Source organism: Anolis sagrei, chromosome X (genome assembly GCF_037176765.1).
Source record: "Anolis sagrei isolate rAnoSag1 chromosome X, rAnoSag1.mat, whole genome shotgun sequence".
Taxonomy (NCBI): domain Eukaryota; kingdom Metazoa; phylum Chordata; class Lepidosauria; order Squamata; family Dactyloidae; genus Anolis; species Anolis sagrei.
The window spans coordinates 68,095,181-68,115,449 of NC_090034.1; the positions used below are offsets into that span (position 1 = coordinate 68,095,181).

At 46.3% G+C, this 20,269-nt stretch overlaps 1 protein-coding gene across 1 annotated transcript in view; it reads left to right on the forward strand.

Moving 5' to 3' along the window:
- Window positions 1-3,229: 3,229 nt before the first annotated feature.
- CXH1orf94 (chromosome X C1orf94 homolog) overlaps window positions 3,230-20,269 on the forward strand; it is a 66,073-nt gene continuing 49,033 nt past the window's right edge. The window contains exon 1 of the mRNA XM_060784596.2: window positions 3,230-3,507. Coding sequence (XP_060640579.2) covers window positions 3,230-3,507 — 278 coding nt within the window. The remainder of the gene's footprint in view (window positions 3,508-20,269) is intronic.

Genomic DNA, 20,269 nt, shown 5'->3' on the forward strand with positions numbered 1-20,269 from the left:
TTGTCCGTAGACACCTCCAAGGTCATGTGGCAGGCATGACTGCATGGAGCGCCGTTACCTTCCCGCCAGAGCGGTATCTATTGATCTACTCACATTTGCATGTTTTCGATAGTTCACCTAAAACCAAAGAGCATTCTAAACTCCACCAATGATGGAATTGAACCAAATATGGCACACAGAACTCCCATGACGAACAGAAAATATATATCAATGATTGGCTGGGGGGAGAGCACCAAAATACTGTTTGCTTACTGTTGAAAATTACCTAGGGCCGCCTCTGGTTGCGACTTCATAACTATAATTTTGCTACTGTTATGAATCGCACTGTAAATATCTGATATGAGATGTTCATTCACTGGACCAAATTTGGAATAAATATCCAATACACCCAAATCTGAATACTGGTAGGATTGGAGTGGATTGATTTTGTCATTTGGGAGTTGTAATTGCTGGGATTTATAGTTCACCTACAATCAAAGAGCATTTGAACTCCACCAACAATGGAATTGAACTAACCTTGGCTCTCTGAACTCCCATGACCAGCAGAAAATACTGGAAGGGTTTGGCGGACAGTGACCTTGAGTTTGGGAGATGTAGTTCACCTATATCCAGAATGCACCATGGATTTGAAAATGATAGATCTGGACCAAATTTGGCATGGATACTCAATATGCCCAGATGTTAACACTGGTTGAGTTTGGGGAAAATAGATCTCAACATTTGGGAGTTGTAGTTGCTGGGATTTATAGTTCACCTACACTCAAAGAGCATTCTGAACTACATCCAGAGAGCACTGTGGACTCAAACAATGTTGGATCTGGACCAAAATTTGCACAGATACTCAATATGCCCAAATTGAACACTGGTGGATTTTGTGTAACTAGACTTTGACATTTGGGACTTGTAGTATTATTTATTTATTTATTCATTTACTTTGCTTATATACCGCTGTTCTCAGCCCGGGGGCGACTCACAGCGGTGTACAACATAGAAGAACAAAGTTCAAATTCAAGACATAATATAAAATCCACATCCAGCATTAAACAAGAACATCATCATCAAAAACATCATCATTACTACGAAAGCCATTCCGCGTCGTCTCATCGTCCAAACCACAATCCAGTATCATTTCCATTGTTCCAATCCTATAGTCATTACCAATCATTGCACTTCTTGTTCGAATGCCTTTTTGAACAACCAAGTCTTTAATTTCCTGCGGAATATCATCAGGGAAGGAGCCAGTCTGATGTCCACGGGAAGGGTGTTCCACAGTCGAGGAGCCACCACCGAGAAGGCCCTATCTCTCGTCCCCGCCAGCCGTGCCTGTGAAGCAGGCGGGATCGAGAGCAGGGCCTCCCCGGAAGATCTCAAAGTCCTGGTGGGCTCGTAGGTCAAGATGCGGTCGGATAGGTATCCTGGGCCGGAACCATTTAGGGCTTTATAGGCCAACGCCAGCACCTTGAATTGAGCCCGGTAGCAAATCGGCAGCCAGTGGAGCTGGTACAACAAGGGGGTTGTATGCTCCCTGCGTCCTGCTCCTGTTAGTATCATGGCTGCCGCACGTTGGACCAATTGAAGCTTCCGGGCCGTCTTCAATGGCAATCCCACGTAGAGAGCGTTGCAGTAGTCTAAACGGGATGTAACCAGAGCATGGACTACCGTGGCCAAGTCAGATTTCCCAAGGTACGGGCGCAGCTGGCCTAGTAGCTCAGATTTATAGTTCACCTTCAATCCAAGAACATTCTGAACCCCACCAATGATAGAACTGGGCCAAATTTCCCACACAGAATCTCCATGACTAACAGAAAATACTTTGTTTTCTGATGATCTTTAGTGACCCCTCTCACCCCCCACCCCCACGATCCCCCTCCCTGGTTCCCAAACCCCCAGGTTGAGAAACGTTGATGTAGTTCAACCCTTTGTGAGGTAGAAATGGACAACTATAGCATTCCTCAAAGATGCCCATTCCACCTCTGTATTAAGACCTCCAAAGATGGAGAGTCTACCACTGTCAAGAATGCTGAACAACAAAGACCTTGTCCTCCTTTTCTCAAGCTGATACATCTGGAACACATCACATTGCCATCAGAAACATTCTTTTCCTTTTTGCTAACTCTTGTGTGTATAAACATACAGAGTTGTGAGGCCAGAAACACCCCGTGTCCTAGGATCTCCACTATCAGACAGCTCTTCCAATCAAGACATTCTCAATGTTTCTCAACTTCCTTTCTTTTATTTTCAATGTATTGGTTCATGTTCTAGGCACCAAAGAGGCAGAAAAACAAGCTCACTCCATCTTCTACATGACATCCCATTGGATACTTAAAGATTGCTTTCCTATCATCTCTCCATTTTCTCTTGTCCAAGTGAAGCACACCCAACTCCCTATGTTGGAGGCACCACCCAACTTTCTCTTCTTCTAACCAGACCAGAGACGGTCCTTTGGTTTCAGGTTTTGATCATAGATTTTGGAGCATAGGATATTCTTGACTTAAAAACTCTGTATTTTTATATACACAAGAGCCAAGAAAGAAAGAAAGAAAGAAAGAAAGAAAGAAAGAAAGAAAGAAAGAAATGCTTCTGATGGCAACACCTTTCCATGTATAGGAGCCCTAGGTGGTACAGTGGGTTAAACCCCTGTGCTGGCAGGACTGAAGACCAACAGGCCGCAGGTTCGAATCCGGGGAGAGTGCGGATGAGCTCCCTCTGTCAACTCCAGCTCCTCATGTGGGGACATGAGAGAAGCCTCCCACAAGGATGGTAAAAAACATTAAAAAAATTCCAGGCATCACCTAGGCAACGTCCTTGCAGACAGCCAATTCTTTCACACCAGAAGTGACTTGCAGTTTCTCAAGTCGCTCCTGACATGACAAAAAAAATATCTTTCCAGGTGATGTGTTCCAGATATGCCAGTTGGAGGAAGGAGAGCAAGATCTTTCTCCCTCAGTGTCCTTCAGAGCAAGCAAAGTCTCCCCTTCCGTCTACTGCTGTTGAAGTTTGATGATCTATTACAGTTTTTATTCTTTATGTCAGTTAAGTTACCATGTCGCAAGGGTTCTATGGTTACTTAGCTACCAGAGTTTGTTTCCATATGCTCCATTCTGTACCATCTTTTTTTAAAAAAAGAAAGAAAATAAGGCAAGCAACATAAGTATCTCAGGAAGGTGTGTGGACACCCTTCCTGTTTGTTTATTCAATTTTCATTCTAGCCATTAGTGGGCAAGATACGATGCTGTCAAGTAGGAGCAGCCTTCAGTGTTCAACAACCAACCCCAAGGGCAGTTTTCCATTAGGCCCTTTCCCAAGACACATTTGGATCCATCACAATACGCCTCAGGACAGTTTGGATAAAGCTTGCCATGAGATCTGGAAAAGAGTCCAAGGTCTCCCGGAGGAACTCCAACCCAGGTCCTCATCACCACTTCTCCAAGTGAGCTGCCACCCCATTCCATCTTCTGAGGCCCTCCAAGAGGATAACAGTAGTACCAGCAGCAGCTCCCAAAAGGAGTGAGTGCAATGCTTTTAATCTTGTTTGTTTTTGAGTATTTTGAACATGCAAAAAGTATACCTGAATGGTTGGCAATGGAGAAGATGGATCCATAAGAAAGCAGAGGCTGTAGTTTCGTTACTTTAACCTTTATTTATTTATTTATTTATTTATTATTTAAACTTATATGTCGCCACTCCCCTGGGGCTCGGAGCGGCTTACAAGAATAGCTAAAATCTAACAAAGTTTAAAAGCAATTTAAAACAATTTAAAAACAACAGTATCAAACATTAAAAGCCTGTCGGAACAGGTATGTCTTACATGCCCTGCGGAAAGCTGGTAAGTCCCGCAGGGCACGAACTTCGGGTGGCAGAGCATTCCAGAGTGATGGTGCCACTGCTGTGAAGGCTCTGCGTCTGGTTGCCCTTAAACGCAAGGTCTTGACACTGGGGACTTCCAATAGATCTTGGTCCTCAGAACGGAGGGATCTCTGGGGTTGGTAGGGGGTGAGACGATCCTTCAGATACATTGGCCCCAGACCATGCAAGGCCTTAAAGGTGAGTACCATCACTTTGAAAGTGATCCAGTGCTCAATTGGTAACCAATGCAGCTGTAGTAAGATTGGTGTTATGTGGCATCTCATCGGAATTCCCGCAAGAAGCCGAGCAGCTGCGTTTTGTACCAACTTGAGCTTCCGAATCACCGACAGAGGGAGGCCAATGTAGAGGGCATTACAGTAGTCCAGTCTTGAGATGACTGTGGCCTGGATCACCGTAGCTAGGTCGTCCCTGGACAGGTAGGGGGCCAGCCGCCTAGCCTGCCACAGGTGAAAGAAGGCAGTTCTGCTCACGGCGGATACCTGGGCCTCCATTGTCAGCAGAGGGTCCAAAAGGACTCCCAGACTCTTTACCAATGATGACGGGCGTAACGCCTCGCCATCCAGGGTGGGCAGATGGATGTCCCCCCTGCCTGGTCCACCCAGCCATAGGATCTCCGTCTTTGCTGGATTCACCCTCAACCTGCTGGCACGCAGCCATCCAGTAACGGCCTCGAGGCACTGATGGAAATAATCAGGTACAGAGTTCGGTCGGCCTTCCATCTTCAGCACCAGCTGAGTGTCATCGGCATACTGATAACACTCAAGCCCAAAACCTCGAACCAGCTGAGCAAGTGGTCGCATATAGATGTTAAACAACAGAGGGGAGAGAATGCCCCCCTGAGGAACCCCACAAGATAGAGGGGACCTCTCAGAGACCAGGCCTCCCCTCTCCACTCGCTGTCCATGGTTGTGAAGAAAGGAGGACAGCCAGTTTAAAGCTGTCCCCCTGATTCCAGCAACAGCAAGGCGGTGGGTCAAGAGATTGTGGTCGACTGTGTCAAATGCTGCTGTGAGATCCAATAGCACAAGCAGCGCTGACCCGCCCTGGTCAAGCTGGCATCGAAGGTGATCCGTGATGGAGACCAGCATAGTCTCTGTCCCATGCCCCACACGGAAGCCGGATTGGAAGGGATCTAGTCCGGCTGTGTCGCCTAGGAATTGCTGCAACTGCTCCGCTGCTGCCCTCTCAATCACCTTGCCCAGGAATGAGAGATTTGAAACTGGGCGGTAACTGGAGGGAACTGAGGGATCTAAATCTGGTTTCTTCAGCAAAGGAGAGACCACTGCCTCTTTTTAGTGGTCCGGACTCCACATATTGGGAGATAGGTCAATCAATCAATCAATTAATCAAAAATATTTTCACCCTAAAGATAACTCATTCCTCTGGCTCCATCCCACTTAATTACTGTTGGAGAATGGTTGCCTTCAAGTCACTTCTGATCAAAAAAGATCATCTTCATCCATCTAGATTCCATGACAATATTAACTTGAAGGCTAGAATACTAAATACATCTATTTATTGATATATTGATACAAGATGTGTGCTGTTTTGCATTCTAGTTGAAAATGTAAGCCCTGAAAATGTAAATAATGGGTTTGAGTAGCATCAAGTATAGCACACAAATCTGTGTGTATTGTAGGATGTGTGTATGTGTGTCATGAATAACTTTTCAATAACTTTAAAGCTTTTTATTGTAATTTCCAGTATGAGAGAGGATATATCAGAACTTTTACAGAACTTTTATACTTTTACACAAAGAATGACATTGGACATACAGATTCTACGCAACTACATTGAATTCACAAACAACCTACAGTTATATTGGCTAACAAGCAAAGAAGAATTAAATTTTTACTCAACATTCACACCACATGTACATGCATCCATCCTCATGAATCCAAATATTATCACATCCTTTTCTCCCTCCTTGGAGAAGCAGCTGCTTAGGCCAGGACCTGCTTCCCTGCAGCCTGTCAACGCACAGTTCCAAAACCTTCATAATGTCAAAATTCTTGTTCAACAGCTACACAAATGACCATCCACTGCCAGAAGGGACAGAGTTTCATCTATGCTGATGATCGTGCCATCACCGCTCAAGCAACATTCACACCTAGTATTGTCGAAGGCTTTCATGGCCGGAATCACTGGGTTGTTGTAGGTTTTTCTGGACTATATGGCCATGTTCTGGAGGCAATCTTTCTCCTGACGTTTCGCCTGCATCTATGGCAAGCATCCTCAGAGGTAGTGAGGTCTGTTGGAAGTAGGAAAAATGGGTTTATATATCCGTGGAATGACCAGGGTGAGACAAAGGACTTTTGTCTGCTGGGGCTAGGTGTGAATGTTTCAGCTGATCACCTTGATTAGCATTCAATGGCTTGGAAGTGCCTGGGGGGAATCTTTTGTTGACAGGTGTTAAGATGTGCCTGTTTGTTTCCCCTCTGTTGTTTTGCTGTTGTAATTTTTGAGTTTTTTTAATACTGGTAGCGAGATTTTGTTCATTTTCATGGTTTCTTCCTTTCTGTTGAAATTGTCCAAATGCCTGTGGATTTCAATAGCTTCTCTGTGTAGTCTGACATGGTGGTTGTGAGAGTGGTCCAGCACTTCTGTGTTCTCGAATAATATGCTGTGTCCAGGTTGGTTCATCAGGTGCTCTGCTATGGCTCACTTCTCTGGTTGAAGTAGTCTGCAGAGCCTTTCCTGTTCCTTGATGCGTGTTTGGGCAATGCTGTGTTTGGTGGTCCTTATGTAGACTTGTCCACAGCTGCATGGTACATGGTAGACTCCTGCAGAGGTGAGAGGATCCCTCTTGTCCTTTGCTGAACGTAGCATTTGTTGGATTTTCTTGGTGGGTCTGTAAGTGGTTTGTATGTTGTGTTTCCTCATCAGCTTCCCTATGCGGTCAGTGGTTCCCTTGATGTATGGCAAGAACACTTTTCCTCTGGGTGGATCTTCATCTTTACTCTCGTGGCTTGTTCTCGGTGTTGCAGCTCTTCTGATGTCTGAGGTGGAGTATCCATTGGCCTGTAGAGCCCAGTTTAGGTGGTTCAGTTCATCTTGGAGGAGGTGGGGTTCGCAGATTCTTTTTGCACGGTCTGCCAAGGCTTTAATGCTTCTTTTTTGACTTGGGTGATGGTTGGAGTTTTTATGTAGATATCTATCCGTGTGTGTGGGTTTTCTGTAAACGGTGTGACCCAATTGTTGATCTGGTTTGCGGATGACCTTGACATCTAGAAAAGGACATCTAGAAAAATTACAACAGCAAAACAACAGAGGGGAAACAAACAGGCACATAAAATCACTGTCAACAAAAGATTCCCCCCAGGCACTTCCAAGCCATTGAATGCTAATCAAGGTGATCAGCTGAAACATTCACACCTAGCTTCAGCAGACAAAAGTCCTTTGTCTCACCCTGGTCATTCCACAGATATATAAACCCATTTTTCCTACTTCCAACAGACCTCACTACCTCTGAGGATGCTTGCCATAGATGCAGGCGAAACGTCAGGAGAAAAATTGCCTCCAGAACATGGCCGTATAGCCTGGAAAAACCTACAACTACCCATTCACACCTAGCTCCAGCAGACAAAAGTCCTTTGTCCCACCCTGGTCATTCCACAGATATATAAACCCATTTTCCTACTTCCAACAGACCTCACTACCTCTGAGGATGCTTGCCATAGATGCAGGTGAAACGTCAGGAGAAAATGCCTCTAGAGCATTGCCATATAGCCCGGAAAAACCTACAACAACCCAACTCAGCAATAGCTGGAGGGCTGTAGCAGGCATGTAGCCGGGGGGGGGGGGGGGGGGGAGGGGGGGCTCAAGGGGCTTCAGCCCCTTCCCCCCCCCCCCCCGAAATTCTGATGGTGGTTCGCGAAAAGGCCTCACTGGTGCATTATTTAAACTGTTTTGTTTATTCATATCATGATCTGATCACCATACTCAATATATCCCATATGCATGGGGGTATTGGGGTAACGATACAAAAGGTTTGCTAGGGCAGACCTTCTTTCACTCAGACTTAGCCCCCCCCCCCCGAAACAAACTCAGCCGCCCCCCCCCCCCCCAAATCGAAATCCTGGCTACAGGCCTGGGCTGTAGGATTCGTGGTCTAGTTAAATCATTGTTCCTTAATCTCACCTGGAAAGAGCCAAAGACAAAGAAAGGTGGAAAACAGCTTGACAATTAAATGACAGCCTCTTGCAACTTTAACATAGTGAAACATCAACACTGATACAAAAAACAAAAAACAAAAAACAAAAAACAAAACCAAAAACCAAAAAGGAACAGAAGCGCTCTAAATTCTCATCCTTTTGTGGTTGGGGGCAGAGAAAAAAAATAAAAGTCACACAAAATGCCCCAAGTTGAGAATAGCAAATCTTTGTTGTTTGTTCAAAAGATTCCAGTGCCATTTCAAATTGGACTCGGAGCAGCACATTTGCATAAGTCAATATGTTAAAATAATTAAAGGCCGCCAGATCAAGCTGAAAGGGCACAAGGTATAATCTTGGTCCCAAATGTTACCGGAGATGACAAATTGAAAAGACACCTTCCATCCTTTGGCAGGCAAGTGTGGGCTGAGATCTAAAATCTGTTTGTGTCGACAGAGGGATGAGGTGAGGAGGAGGGAAGCAACCCATGCCCTTTCTTGGAGGGCTGTAATGCACTGAAGGTGTCCGCAAGGAATGCATCAGCTTCTGAGGTCAAAAAAATATAAAATGACAAGATAACATCCTTGTCATTTTCTTTAATGGGATTTAATCTTATGCGTCAGTGGAAGCTGGCTAAGAATATTCTATCTCACCCTTTGTTTCACCCCCAAATTTGGGGTTGTGTCACACCCCATTTTCTCTCCATCATCAGGTAGGGTTCCTGACCAAATATTTCATTTTTTTTTCTTGACTGTTTCAATAAAAAATCTGTCTTGCAGAAACTATGCTAGGAGAGAGAATTAAACTAGGGTTGCATTTGAGACCACTTGACTGCAATGGCTCAATGCTATGGCATCTTGGGATTAGTAGTTTAGTGGAGCACCAGTACTCTTTGGCAGAAAGGGATAAAGACAGTATAAAACCACAACCCCCATGATTGCATAGCATTGAGCCATAGAATAGTGTCAAATTCCACAATGTAGATGCACCTGACATCCGCCGGGAAGTAGCAGCCAATAGTGAAAGGACCAAGGCAGAGACATCTCCAGCTCACCCCCTGTTTGGGTATCAGCCAGCACGTCAACGACTTAAATCTAGAAATAGTTTTCTAAGATCTACAGAGACACTCGCTGGAACACCTCAGCAAGTGAGAGTCCAAAAGTGGCAGGCTCAAACCCAGAACAATGGCTGATACCAAATGAGAGACTCCCCACACATTGGGGGACTTGGAAGGCACTGAACAGACTGCACTCTGGCACCACGAGATGCAGAGCCAACCTCAAGAAATGGGGCCACAAAGTGCGAGTGTGGAGAAGAGCAAACCACTGACCACCTGCTGCAATGCACCCTGAGCCCTGCCACATGCACAGTGGAGGACCTTCTTGCAGCAACACCAGAAGCACTCCAAGTGGCCAGATACTGGTCAAAGGACATTTAATCAACTACCAAACTTGCAAGTATTGTGTTTTGTCTGTTTGTTTGTTTGTTTTGTTCTGTTAGAAATGTAATACAATTGACTGGTTGCCCTGACATGACAAATAAATAAATACCCTGGTGTAAAGAACCTCCGACAATGCTAATTAAACTGCCACCAAAGTGTAAAGAGACTCTGGTATTTAAGTCTCTGTTTGTGTTGTGAAGTAATTTTGGTAGAGTGGATGCACCGAACGTAAAATTAATGGAGATGAGGCAGTTTTAAAAACCAAAGAGAACAAGTTTATTTTTAAACAAAGCGAATGGTTGCAATAATGAAGATGTTAAGCTTGGCATATACTTGATGGTTACAATATGAAGATGTTAAGCTTGGCATATACTTGATGGTTACAATATGACTTGGTTGCGATACAATTCAGACTTTTGATGTTACAACTTATAAACTCTTGCTGTAGTGAAGCGCTTTATTATTCAGTGTTCCCTGCTGTGAATATTCTCACTGTTTGATCTATACTGGATCAAATCACTGATCTCCAGTCTTCCACCGACTGGCGATCCTAAAAAGCCTCTGTTAGTTCTTTCTAACTAAAGAAATCTAACAAGGTTTTCCCTTCAGCTCCCTAGCTGAAGAAATATTCACGAACACTAAAAACTAACTCTACACTTCTTCACTCCTCAGAGTCTCTTCCCTGACTCTGCTACTCTCTCAGAGTCCCTATCTGACTCTGCTACTCTCTCAGGGTCTCTTCCTCCTGACTGAACTTAACTGTCACTTTCTAAACCTTTTTCTCTCTAAGCTCCTCCCACCTCCTCTTCTGCCTTGTTTCCATGGCAACACCTCTCTCACAGCTAGGCCGCTCCTGCCATAGGCAACCAATGTAAAACATAAATACCGTTTTAAGCATAATATCATAAACACTTCTGTACACCTGGATTTGTAGATTTTGGGCAAGATCAAGAAGAGAGAATGTAACTCAGTCCTTGCAGTTACTTGGTAGTTGCACAATACCACCTTGCTATGGAATTATAATGTGTGCCCAACCCAATGTGCAATTGAATGCACACGTGCACATTCACAGGCAATGCATGAAGTTTGTCCAATTGCAATGCATGTATGATGGCAACAACAACAACAACAACAACAACAACAACAACAGAACTTTATTTATATCCCACCACCATCTTCCCAAAGGGACTCGGGGCAGCTTACAAAGGCACTCCAGAGTGCATATATGGCATACATCAGGTTAAAATGTACATAAGTATAAAACAGGTCACATAAAATTATAACAACAATCCCTGCCAAATGCATATAGCATATAGCATAAAATCAAAATAATACAATTTTAAAAACAACAGTAGATAAAACTAACTGCTATCAATTCACAAAATGCCAAGTGTCAACTTCATATGGACCTACTTGAGGTCAAAAGCCCATTTGAACATCCATGTTTTCAGGTTGGAACAGAAGGATTGAAGGGTCGGGTCTGATTTAATCTTTTTTGGGAGGGGGGTATTCCAGAGCTGGGGGGGGGCATCACTAAGAAGGCCCTCTCTCTTGTCCACACCAAACACGCTTGGAGATGGTGGTGGGACTAAAAGGAGGCCCTCTCTTGTCAATCTCAGAGCCCACGCCCGTTCATAGAGAGAGATGTGGTCTCGAAGATAGGTTGGACCTGAAATGTATAGGGCTTTATAGGTAATAACCTGCACCTTGAATTGAGCCTGGAAACTTTTCGGAAGCCAGTGGAACTGTTTCCGCGAGGATGTGGTATGTTCCCTGTAGCTAGCTCCACTTAGTAATCTGGCAGCCGACCTTTGCACTTTGTAGTTTCTGAACCATCTTTAAAGGTAGTTAAAATGCATTACTGTAGTCCATTCTGCATGTAACTAAGACGTGGACTGCCGTGGCCAAGCAAGGCTTTTTGAGATACAATTGCAGCTGGTGCACAAGTTTTAACTGTGTGAAGGCCCTCCCAGGCACCACCAACACCTGAGCCTCAAGCGCCAGTGATGAGTCCAGGAGAAACCCCACATTGTGGACCTGTGTCCTTAAGGAGAGTGTAACCCCACTGAGGACAGGTTGCCACCCTATACCCCGATTAGCATCTCAACTCACCAGGAGGACCTCTGTCTTGTCTGGATTAAGTCTCATTTTGTTGGCCCTCATCCAGTCCATCACAGCTGTCAGACACTTATTCAGGATCCGGGGAGCTTCCTTGGAATGAGGTGGAAGAAGAGCAGTAGAGTTGCATGTCATCTGCATAGAGATCATCATCATCATCATCATCATCATCATCATCATCATCATCATCATTTAATAATAAAATTAATCGCCCTCCATCCGAGAATGCTCCAGGCGATTTACAGCTAAATTGCAAAAGATAAAATACATACATTCAAAAATTAAAAATCAACAGAGATCGAATGCTCTAGTAAAAAGCCAGGTCTTCAGTGCGAGAGTAAAAGGTCCTAAGTCACGCATGGCTCTCATGTAGGGTGGCAAGGAATTCCACAAGGCAGGGGCAGAAATAGGAAAAGCCCTGCGTCTGGTCCTTTCCAAGTGCACTTCTCTAGGACCCGGTATATGGAGTAAATCACGTTGGGCTGGTCGTTGCGACCTCCGATGATGGGAGAAGGAGAGGCGGTCCCTAAGGTACGATGGACCCTGGCCGTAAAGAGTTTTAAAGGTCAGAACTAGCATCTTATACAGGCCACGGTACTCAGTTGGAAGCCAATGTAAATGTTGCAGCACTGGCGTTATATGGCATTTCATGGGCGTTCTTGTGAGTAACCTGGCTGCCGCATTCTGAACAATACGAAGCTTTCGGGTTGTAGACATCGGAAGGCCCACATACAGGGCGTTACAATAGTCCAGCCTAGACGTGACCATGGCATGGATAACAGTTGCCAGAGCCTCATCAGATAGGTAGGGTGCCAGTTGCCTCGCTTGTCATAGATGGAAAAAGGCCTGTTTGCTGGCAGCAGCGACCTGAGCTTCCATTGTCAGCTGTGAATCCAGGATGACACCTAAGCTCTTAACAGTGGTCGATGGAGATAGGGTGGCACCATCGAAGGTGGGTAATGGAGGAGTCAGACCTGCCGGGCGGCCATGCCAGAGAACCTCAGTCTTCGCCGGGTTCACCTTCAGTCTGCTAGCACGTAGCCAGTTTGACAGAGCTTCCAGACATAGGGTGAAATTGTCTGGAATTGACGTTGCTCCAGGCTCCAGACGCAGAAGAAGTTGGGTATCATCTGCATATTGGTAGCAGTCCAGGCCGAAACTCCAAGCCAAACTAGCAAGGGGTCTAATGTAGATGTTGAAGAGAAGAGGAGAGAGAATTGCACCTTGGGGGACCCCACATAGGAGGGGGGATCTATCGGAAACTTGATCCATGTACTCCACGCATTGACTCCGGTTCCGGCGAAATTAGTTGAACCAATTGAGGGCCTGACCATGAACTCCAGACATGGCAAGACGGTGAATCATTAGATCGTAGTCGACTGTGTCGACTAAGGTCGAGAAGTACCAGTAGTGCGGATCCACCGTTGTCAGACTGGCGACGGAGTTCATCCGTAATGGCAACCAGGACTGTCTCCGTCCCATGACCCGGGCGAAAACCTGACTGGAAAGGGTCCAGGCCAGCTGTGTCATCCAGGAATTGCTGCAATTGTCCCAGTACAGCCCGCTCTATCACCTTGCCTAAGAATGGCAGATTAGAAACAGGACGGAGATGGCACCCAACTGCATAGAGATGGCTACCCTTGTGTCCTATGCCTTATCCAAGGCCAGATGCCTTGCCCTTCTGAAACATGGAGGCTTTCTTCGCAGCATGTAGCTATCACATCATGTTTTATACCTACAGCTTTGATTCCACCTGGCGTTTTCAAGCAAGAACTTCCCAATTCCATTTGCATTTTCTTTTCTGGAAGCTTTCTTATCATGCCTTCACCATTGGGTGGAGAGGTTGTAAAAACTTTTCTACAACTCCCAGATTCCCTGCACGGAAGAGAATTATAGTTATGCATTCTATTTTATGTTTCCAGAATTGAGATGTTCTAACAGAACATTTTTTGTAATGGCGATGTTAGTTGTGTGAGATGAGGCAAACAGCTTTATTTTAAATGTCTGGATCCAAGCCAGAGAAGATAAACTCTTTGGCAACTTCAGAATCCCTAGCAAAGGCACAAGGATTTTTACTGGGATCTGTGGTTAAAGGAAGTCCTTTTTTTGTACTACAGAAACCCAGGGTCCTGCAGTGGGCCTTCTGATAGAGGAATACTGGGAAACAAATGGAGCATCTATATTGTAGAATTAAGGCAGTTTGACACCACTTGAAGTAGCAAGGGAGTTGTCATTTACAAGGTCTTTAGCTTTCTCTACCAAAGAGAGATGGTAGCCCACCAAACTGCAACATCCAGGATTCCATAGCATTGAGCCATGGCTGTTAAAGTAGTGTCAAACTGCATTAATTCTACCAAGTCTTGCATCTTGTTAGTGTCTGATGTCCCCTATGAAATGTAAAGGTGTAATCTCAGCTCAGTAGATCCTGTCAGATCCCCAAAATCTGGAGGAAAGCAAGAGTCATCGCTATCTTGAAGCCAGGCAAAGACCGTAATGATCCAAAAAGCTATAGACCAATCTCCCTGTTGTGCCACCTCTACAAAGTTCTGGAGAGACTTATTTTGCATAGAATTATGGAAAAAATAGACCCATGTCTGATTCCAAAGCAAGCTGGCTTCAGGAAAGGCAAAAGCTGCACATCGCAAGTGCTGAACCTGACTCAGCACATAGAAGATGGCTTTGAAAGGCAGCAGATCACAGGAGCTGTCTTCATAGACCCGTCAGTGGCTTATGATACTGTGAACCACCGCCTCCTCCTGAGAAAAATGTATAATATCACAAAGGACTACCACCTCACCCCCCTCATAGGAAACCCGCTACAAAACAGGAGCTTTTTTGTTGAGTTCCAAGACCAGAGAAGCAGATGGCGGAAACAGAAGAACAGCCTACCTCAGAGGAGCGTTCTCACTCCATCAATGTTCAACATTTACACAAATGACCAGCCACTGCCAGAAGGGACAGAGAGTTTCATCTATGCTGATGATCGTGCCATTACTGCTTAAGCAGGGAGCTTTGAGATGGTTGAACAGAAGCTCTCCGAAGCTCTAGGTGCTCTTACTGCCTATTACAGGGAAAACCAGCTGATTCCTAATCCATCTAAAACACAGACATGTGCCTTTCACCTTAAGAACAGACAAGCATCCCGAGCTCTGAGGATCACCTGGGAAGGAATCCCACTGGAGCATTGCAGCACACCCAAATACCTGGGAGTCACTCTGGACCGTGCTCTGACCTACAAGAAGCACTGCCTGAACATGAAGCAAAAAGTGGGTGCTAGAAACAATATCATACGAAAGCTGACTGGCACAACCTGGTGATCACAACCAGACACAGTGAAGACATCTGCCCTTGCGCTATGCTACTCTGCTGCTGAGTATGTATGCCCGGTGTGGAACACATCTCACCACGCTAAAACAGTGGATGTGGCTCTTAATGAGACATGCCACATTATCACGGGGTGTCTGCACCCTACACCACTGGAGAAATTACACTGTCTAGCCGGTAACGCACCACCTGACATCCACCGGGAAGTAGCAGCCAATAGTGAAGGGACCAAGGCAGTGACATCTCCAGCCCATCCCTTGTTTGGGTATCAGCCAGCACGTCAATGACTTAAATCAAGAAATAGTTTTCTAAGATCTACAGAGACATTCGCTGGAACACGGCAGCAAGCGAGAGTCCAAAAGTGGCAGGCTCAAACCCAGAACCTCAATCAATGGCTGATACCAAATGAGAGACTCCCCCCTGGGCACACAGAAAACTGGGCAACTTGGAAGGCGCTGAACAGACTGCGCTCTGGCACCACCAGATGCAGAGCCATTCATAAGAAATGGGGCTACAAAGTGGAATCCACGACATGCGAGTGCGGAGAGGAGCAAACCACTGACCACCTGCTGCAATGCAACCTGAGCCCTGCTACATGCACAATGGAGGACCTCCTTGTGGCAACACCAGAGGCACTCCAAGTGGCCAGCTACTGGTCAAAGGACATTTAATCAACCACCAAGCTTGCAAATTCTGTGTTTTGTCTGTTTGTTTTTGTTAAAAATGTAATACAAATGTCTGGTTGCTGATGACACAATAAATAAAATAAACTCAGTAGAGCAGCGTTTCTCAACCTCGGTGTTGGGATCCCTGGGGGGATCTTGCGGGGGTGTCAGAGGGTTCGCCAAAGACCATCGGAAAACCCAGTATATTCCGTTGTCCATGGGGATTCTGTGTGGGAAGTTTGACCCATTTCTATTGTTGGTGGGGTTCAGAATGCTCTTTGATTATAGGTGAACTATAAATCCCAGCAAATGCAACTCCCAAACATCAAAGTTTATTTTCCCCAAACTCCACCAGTGTTCACATTTGAGCATATTGAGTATTTGTGTCAAGTTTGGTCCAGATCCATCACTGTTTGAGTCCACAGTGCTCTCTGGATGTAGGGTTTTTTTTTTTTGTCGTGTCAGGAGCGACTTGAGAAACTCAAGTCACTTCTGGTGTGAGAGAATTGGCCGCCTGCAAGGACGTTGCCCAGGGGACGCCCGGATGAATTGGTGCTTTTATCATCCTTGTGGGAGGCTTCTCACATGTCCCCGCATGAGGAGCTGGAGCTGATAGAGGGAGCTCATCCACCTCTCCCCGGATTTGAACCTGTGACCTGTCGGTCTTCAGTCCTGCTGGCACAGGGGTTTAACCCACTGTGCCACCGGGGGCTCCTGGATGTAGGTGAACTACAACTCCAAAACTGAAGGTCAATGCCAATCAAACCCTCCCAGTATTTTCTGTTGGTCATGGGAGTTTTGCTTGCCAAGTTTGGTTCAATTCCATCATTGGTGGAATTCAGAATACTCTTTGATTGTCGGTGAACTATAAATCCTAGCAACTCCAACTCTCAAGTGACAAAATCAATCACCCTCAACTCCACCAGTATTCAAATTTGGGAATATCGGGTATTTACGCCAAATTTGGTCCACTGAATGATAATACATCCTGCATATCAGATATTTACATTATAATTCATAACAGTAGCAAAATTACAGTTATGAAGTAGCAATGGAAATAATGTTATGATTGGGGGTCATCACAACATGAGGAACTGTATATAGGGGTTGCCGCATTAGGAAGGTTGAAAAACACTGCAGTAGAGAGATGTATTTTTTTTTTAAAAAAATGCTCTCACATGAAATAAATAACATTTGACATCCATGGTGCAGAGAGCAAAATAAGGGATGGAGGACTGTATCCTCCTGGAACTTTCAAAAACGGTTTTTCCTAAGCGGGCATCCTTCAGATGACATTGATTACAACTCCTATCACCCTTCTGAGTTGGCAAGAATTGCTGTAAAACCCATGTGTCAATCAAATGAATCTGGCCTGACATGTCATTTTATGTGACTCTCTAAAGATGCTGGACTCCAACCTTTGTATTCCTCATTACTAGACATCATGACTGGAGCTAATAGGAGTTAAACCCCTGTGTCGGCAGGACTGAAGACCGACAGGTCACAGGTTCGAATCCAGAGACAGCGCGGATGAGCTCACTATCAGCTCCAGCTCCTCATGTGGGGACATGAGAGAAGCCTCCCACAAGGATGATAAAACATCCAAACATCTGGTCGTCCCCTGGGCAACGTCCTTACAGATGGCCAATTCTCACACACCAGAAGCGACTTACAGTTTCTCAAGTTGCTCCTGACACAACCAATTTTTTTTTTTTTAAAAAAAAAAAACATCTGGAAGGGTGCAGTTTGTTCACTTTAGTCAGGAGAGTGAGGTTTGGATTTAGACACCACGCTTGTGGATATGATGCCTGGCATTAACCTTTCCCCAACCTCAAAACCAGAAATAGTGTTGGGTTACAATTCCCATTATACCCAGTCCACATAGTGGATCATCAAAAGTGATGGGAGTTGTCGTTCAATAACATTTGAGACCCCAAATTGGGTTTTAAAAATACCCAAAGAGCACTGAGCACTATGTAAAAAATTATAGTTTTTCAGGGGATTTTTCATCCACTGCTTCAATCGCCCTTTGGAGGTTACCATAAGATTGATGTGGCTCTCAATGAAAACAAATTTCAACCATTGCTCTAAAATAATAGTTCAATGGCCCACCACAAAAGGCAGGAATACATTTCCCCAGCAGAGTGAAGAAAGAGGGGGCCAGGATGAAGAGAGGGGGGGACAGGGGACAGTCCCATCTTGTCTCCTGCATATGCCATCAGCTGGGGACCCCTCCCCCCAGTACCAACTGCCGCTCTGGGCCAGAGTGAAGAGAGAGGGGGCCAGGGGACAGTTCCATCTTGTCTCCTGCATATGCCATCAGCTGGGGACCCCTCCCCCCAGTACCAACTGCCGCTCTGGGCCAGAGTGAAGATAGAGGGGGCCAGGGGACAGTTCCATCTTGTCTCCTGCATATGTCATCAGATGGGGACCCCTCCCCCCAGCACCAACTGCTGCTCTGGGCCAGAGTGAAGAGGGGGGGGGGCTGGGACAGTTCCATCTTGTCTCCTGCATATGCCATCAGCTGGGGACCCCTCTCCCCAGCACCAACTGCCGCTCTGGGCCAGAGTGAAGAGAGAGGGGGCCGGGGACAGTTCCATCTTGTCTCCTGCATATGCCATCAGCTGGGGACCCCTCCCCCCAGCACCAACTGCCGCTCTGGGCCAGAGTGAAGAGAGAGGGGGCCAGGGGACAGTTCCATCTTGTCTCCTGCATATGTCATCAGAGGGGGACCTCTCCCCCAGCACCAACTGCCTCTCTGGGCCAGAGTGAAGAGAGAGGGGGCCGGGGACAGTTCCCTCTTGTCTCCTGCATATGCCATCAGCTGGGGGCCCCTCCCCGCAGCACCAACTGCCGCTCTGGGCCAGAGTGAAGCGAGAGGGGGCCAGGCGACAGTTCCATCTTGTCTCCTGCATATGTCATCAGCTGGGGACCCCTCCCCCCAGCACCAACTGCAGCTCTGGGCCAGAGTGAAAAGAGAGGGGGCCAGGGGACAGTTCCATCTTGTCTCCTGCATATGTCATCAGCTGGGGACCCCTCCCCCCAGCACCAACTGCAGCTCTGGGCCAGAGTGAAAAGAGAGGGGGCCAGGGGACAGTTCCATCTTGTCACCTGCATATGCCATCAGCTGGGGACCCCTCCCCCCAGCACCAACTGCCGCCCTGGGCCAGAGTGAAGAGAGGGGGGGCCGGGGACAGTTCCATCTTGTCTCCTGCATATGCCATCAGCTGGGACCCCTCCCCCCAGCAACAACTGCTGCTCTGGGCCAAAGTGAAGGAGGTGGGGCAGAGGACAGGGACAATCTGCATATGTCATCAGTTTTGATTCACCACCTAGCCATGGACCTTTTGATTTACCACCTTGCCGTGGCTGGAAATAGGGAGATGGCCCTTAAATGGCTGTCCTCCTTCCTTCAAAAGTGGGGCCTACATGTGGAGAGGGAAGGGTCAGTCTCTAAGAGGGCTCCTCTTGAATGTGGGGTCCCTCAGGGGGCTATCCTTTCCCCCCTGTTGTTTAACATCTATATGTGACCACTTGCCCAGCTGGTGCGAGGCTTTGGGCTTGTGTGCTATCAGTATGCTGATGACACTCAACTCATTCTGAGGATGGAAGGCTGACCAGACTCCATACCCGATAATTTCCATCAATGCCTTGAGGCCGTTACTGGATGGTTGTGTGCCAGCAGGCTGAGGGTGAATCCAGCGAAGACGGAGATCCTTTGGTTGGGTTGCCCGGACAGAGGAGTGATCCGGTTGCCTACCCTGGATGGCGTGACATTATGCCCGTCCTCTTTGGTAAAGAGTCTGGGAGTCCTTTTAGACCCTCTGCTGATGATGGAGGCCCAGGCCTCCGCCGTGAGCAGAGTCGCATTTTTCCATCTGCGTCAGGCTAGGCGTCTGGCTCCCTATCTGTCCAGGGACGACCTGGCCATGGTGATCCAGGCTACGGTCATCTCAAGATTGGACTACTGTAATGCTCTCTACATAGGCCTGCCTTTATTGGTGATCCGGAAACTTAAACTAGTGCAAAATGCTGCTGCCCGGCTTCTCGCAGGGGTCCCAGCGAGGCATCATATAACTCCAATCTTGCAGCAACTGCACTGGTTGCCGATTGGGCACTGGATTACCGTCAAAGTGCTGATTCTTACCTTTAAGGCCTTATATGGCCTGGGACCGAAGTACCTGAGGGACCGCCTCACCCCCTATCAACCCCCGAGATCACTCTGTTCAGACGATCAGAATCTCCTTGAAGTTCCCAATTTTAGGACCTTTCACCTGATGTCTACTAGACGTAGAGCATTCACAATGGTGGCTCCTTACCTGTGGAATGCCTTGCCAGTGGAAACACGAGCTCTCCGAGACTTACTGTCTTTTTGTAGAGCTTGTAAAACTTATTTATTTAGGCTGGCATTTGAATCTTGCTGATTGAAATTTTTCTTTGATTTTAAATGTAATGTATCACATATGTATATTGTAAAGCGCTCCGAGCCTTCAGGGAGTGGTGGTACATAAAATTGATAAATAAATAAATAAATAAAAATAAAATAAATCAGTTGGGGACCCCTCCCCCCAGCACCAACTGTCGCTCTGGGCCAGAATGAAGAGAGAAGGGGGGCAGAAGACAGTTCCATCTTGTCTCCTGTGCTATTCTAATAATATAATATAATGTAATATAATATAATATAATATATTGTATATACATAT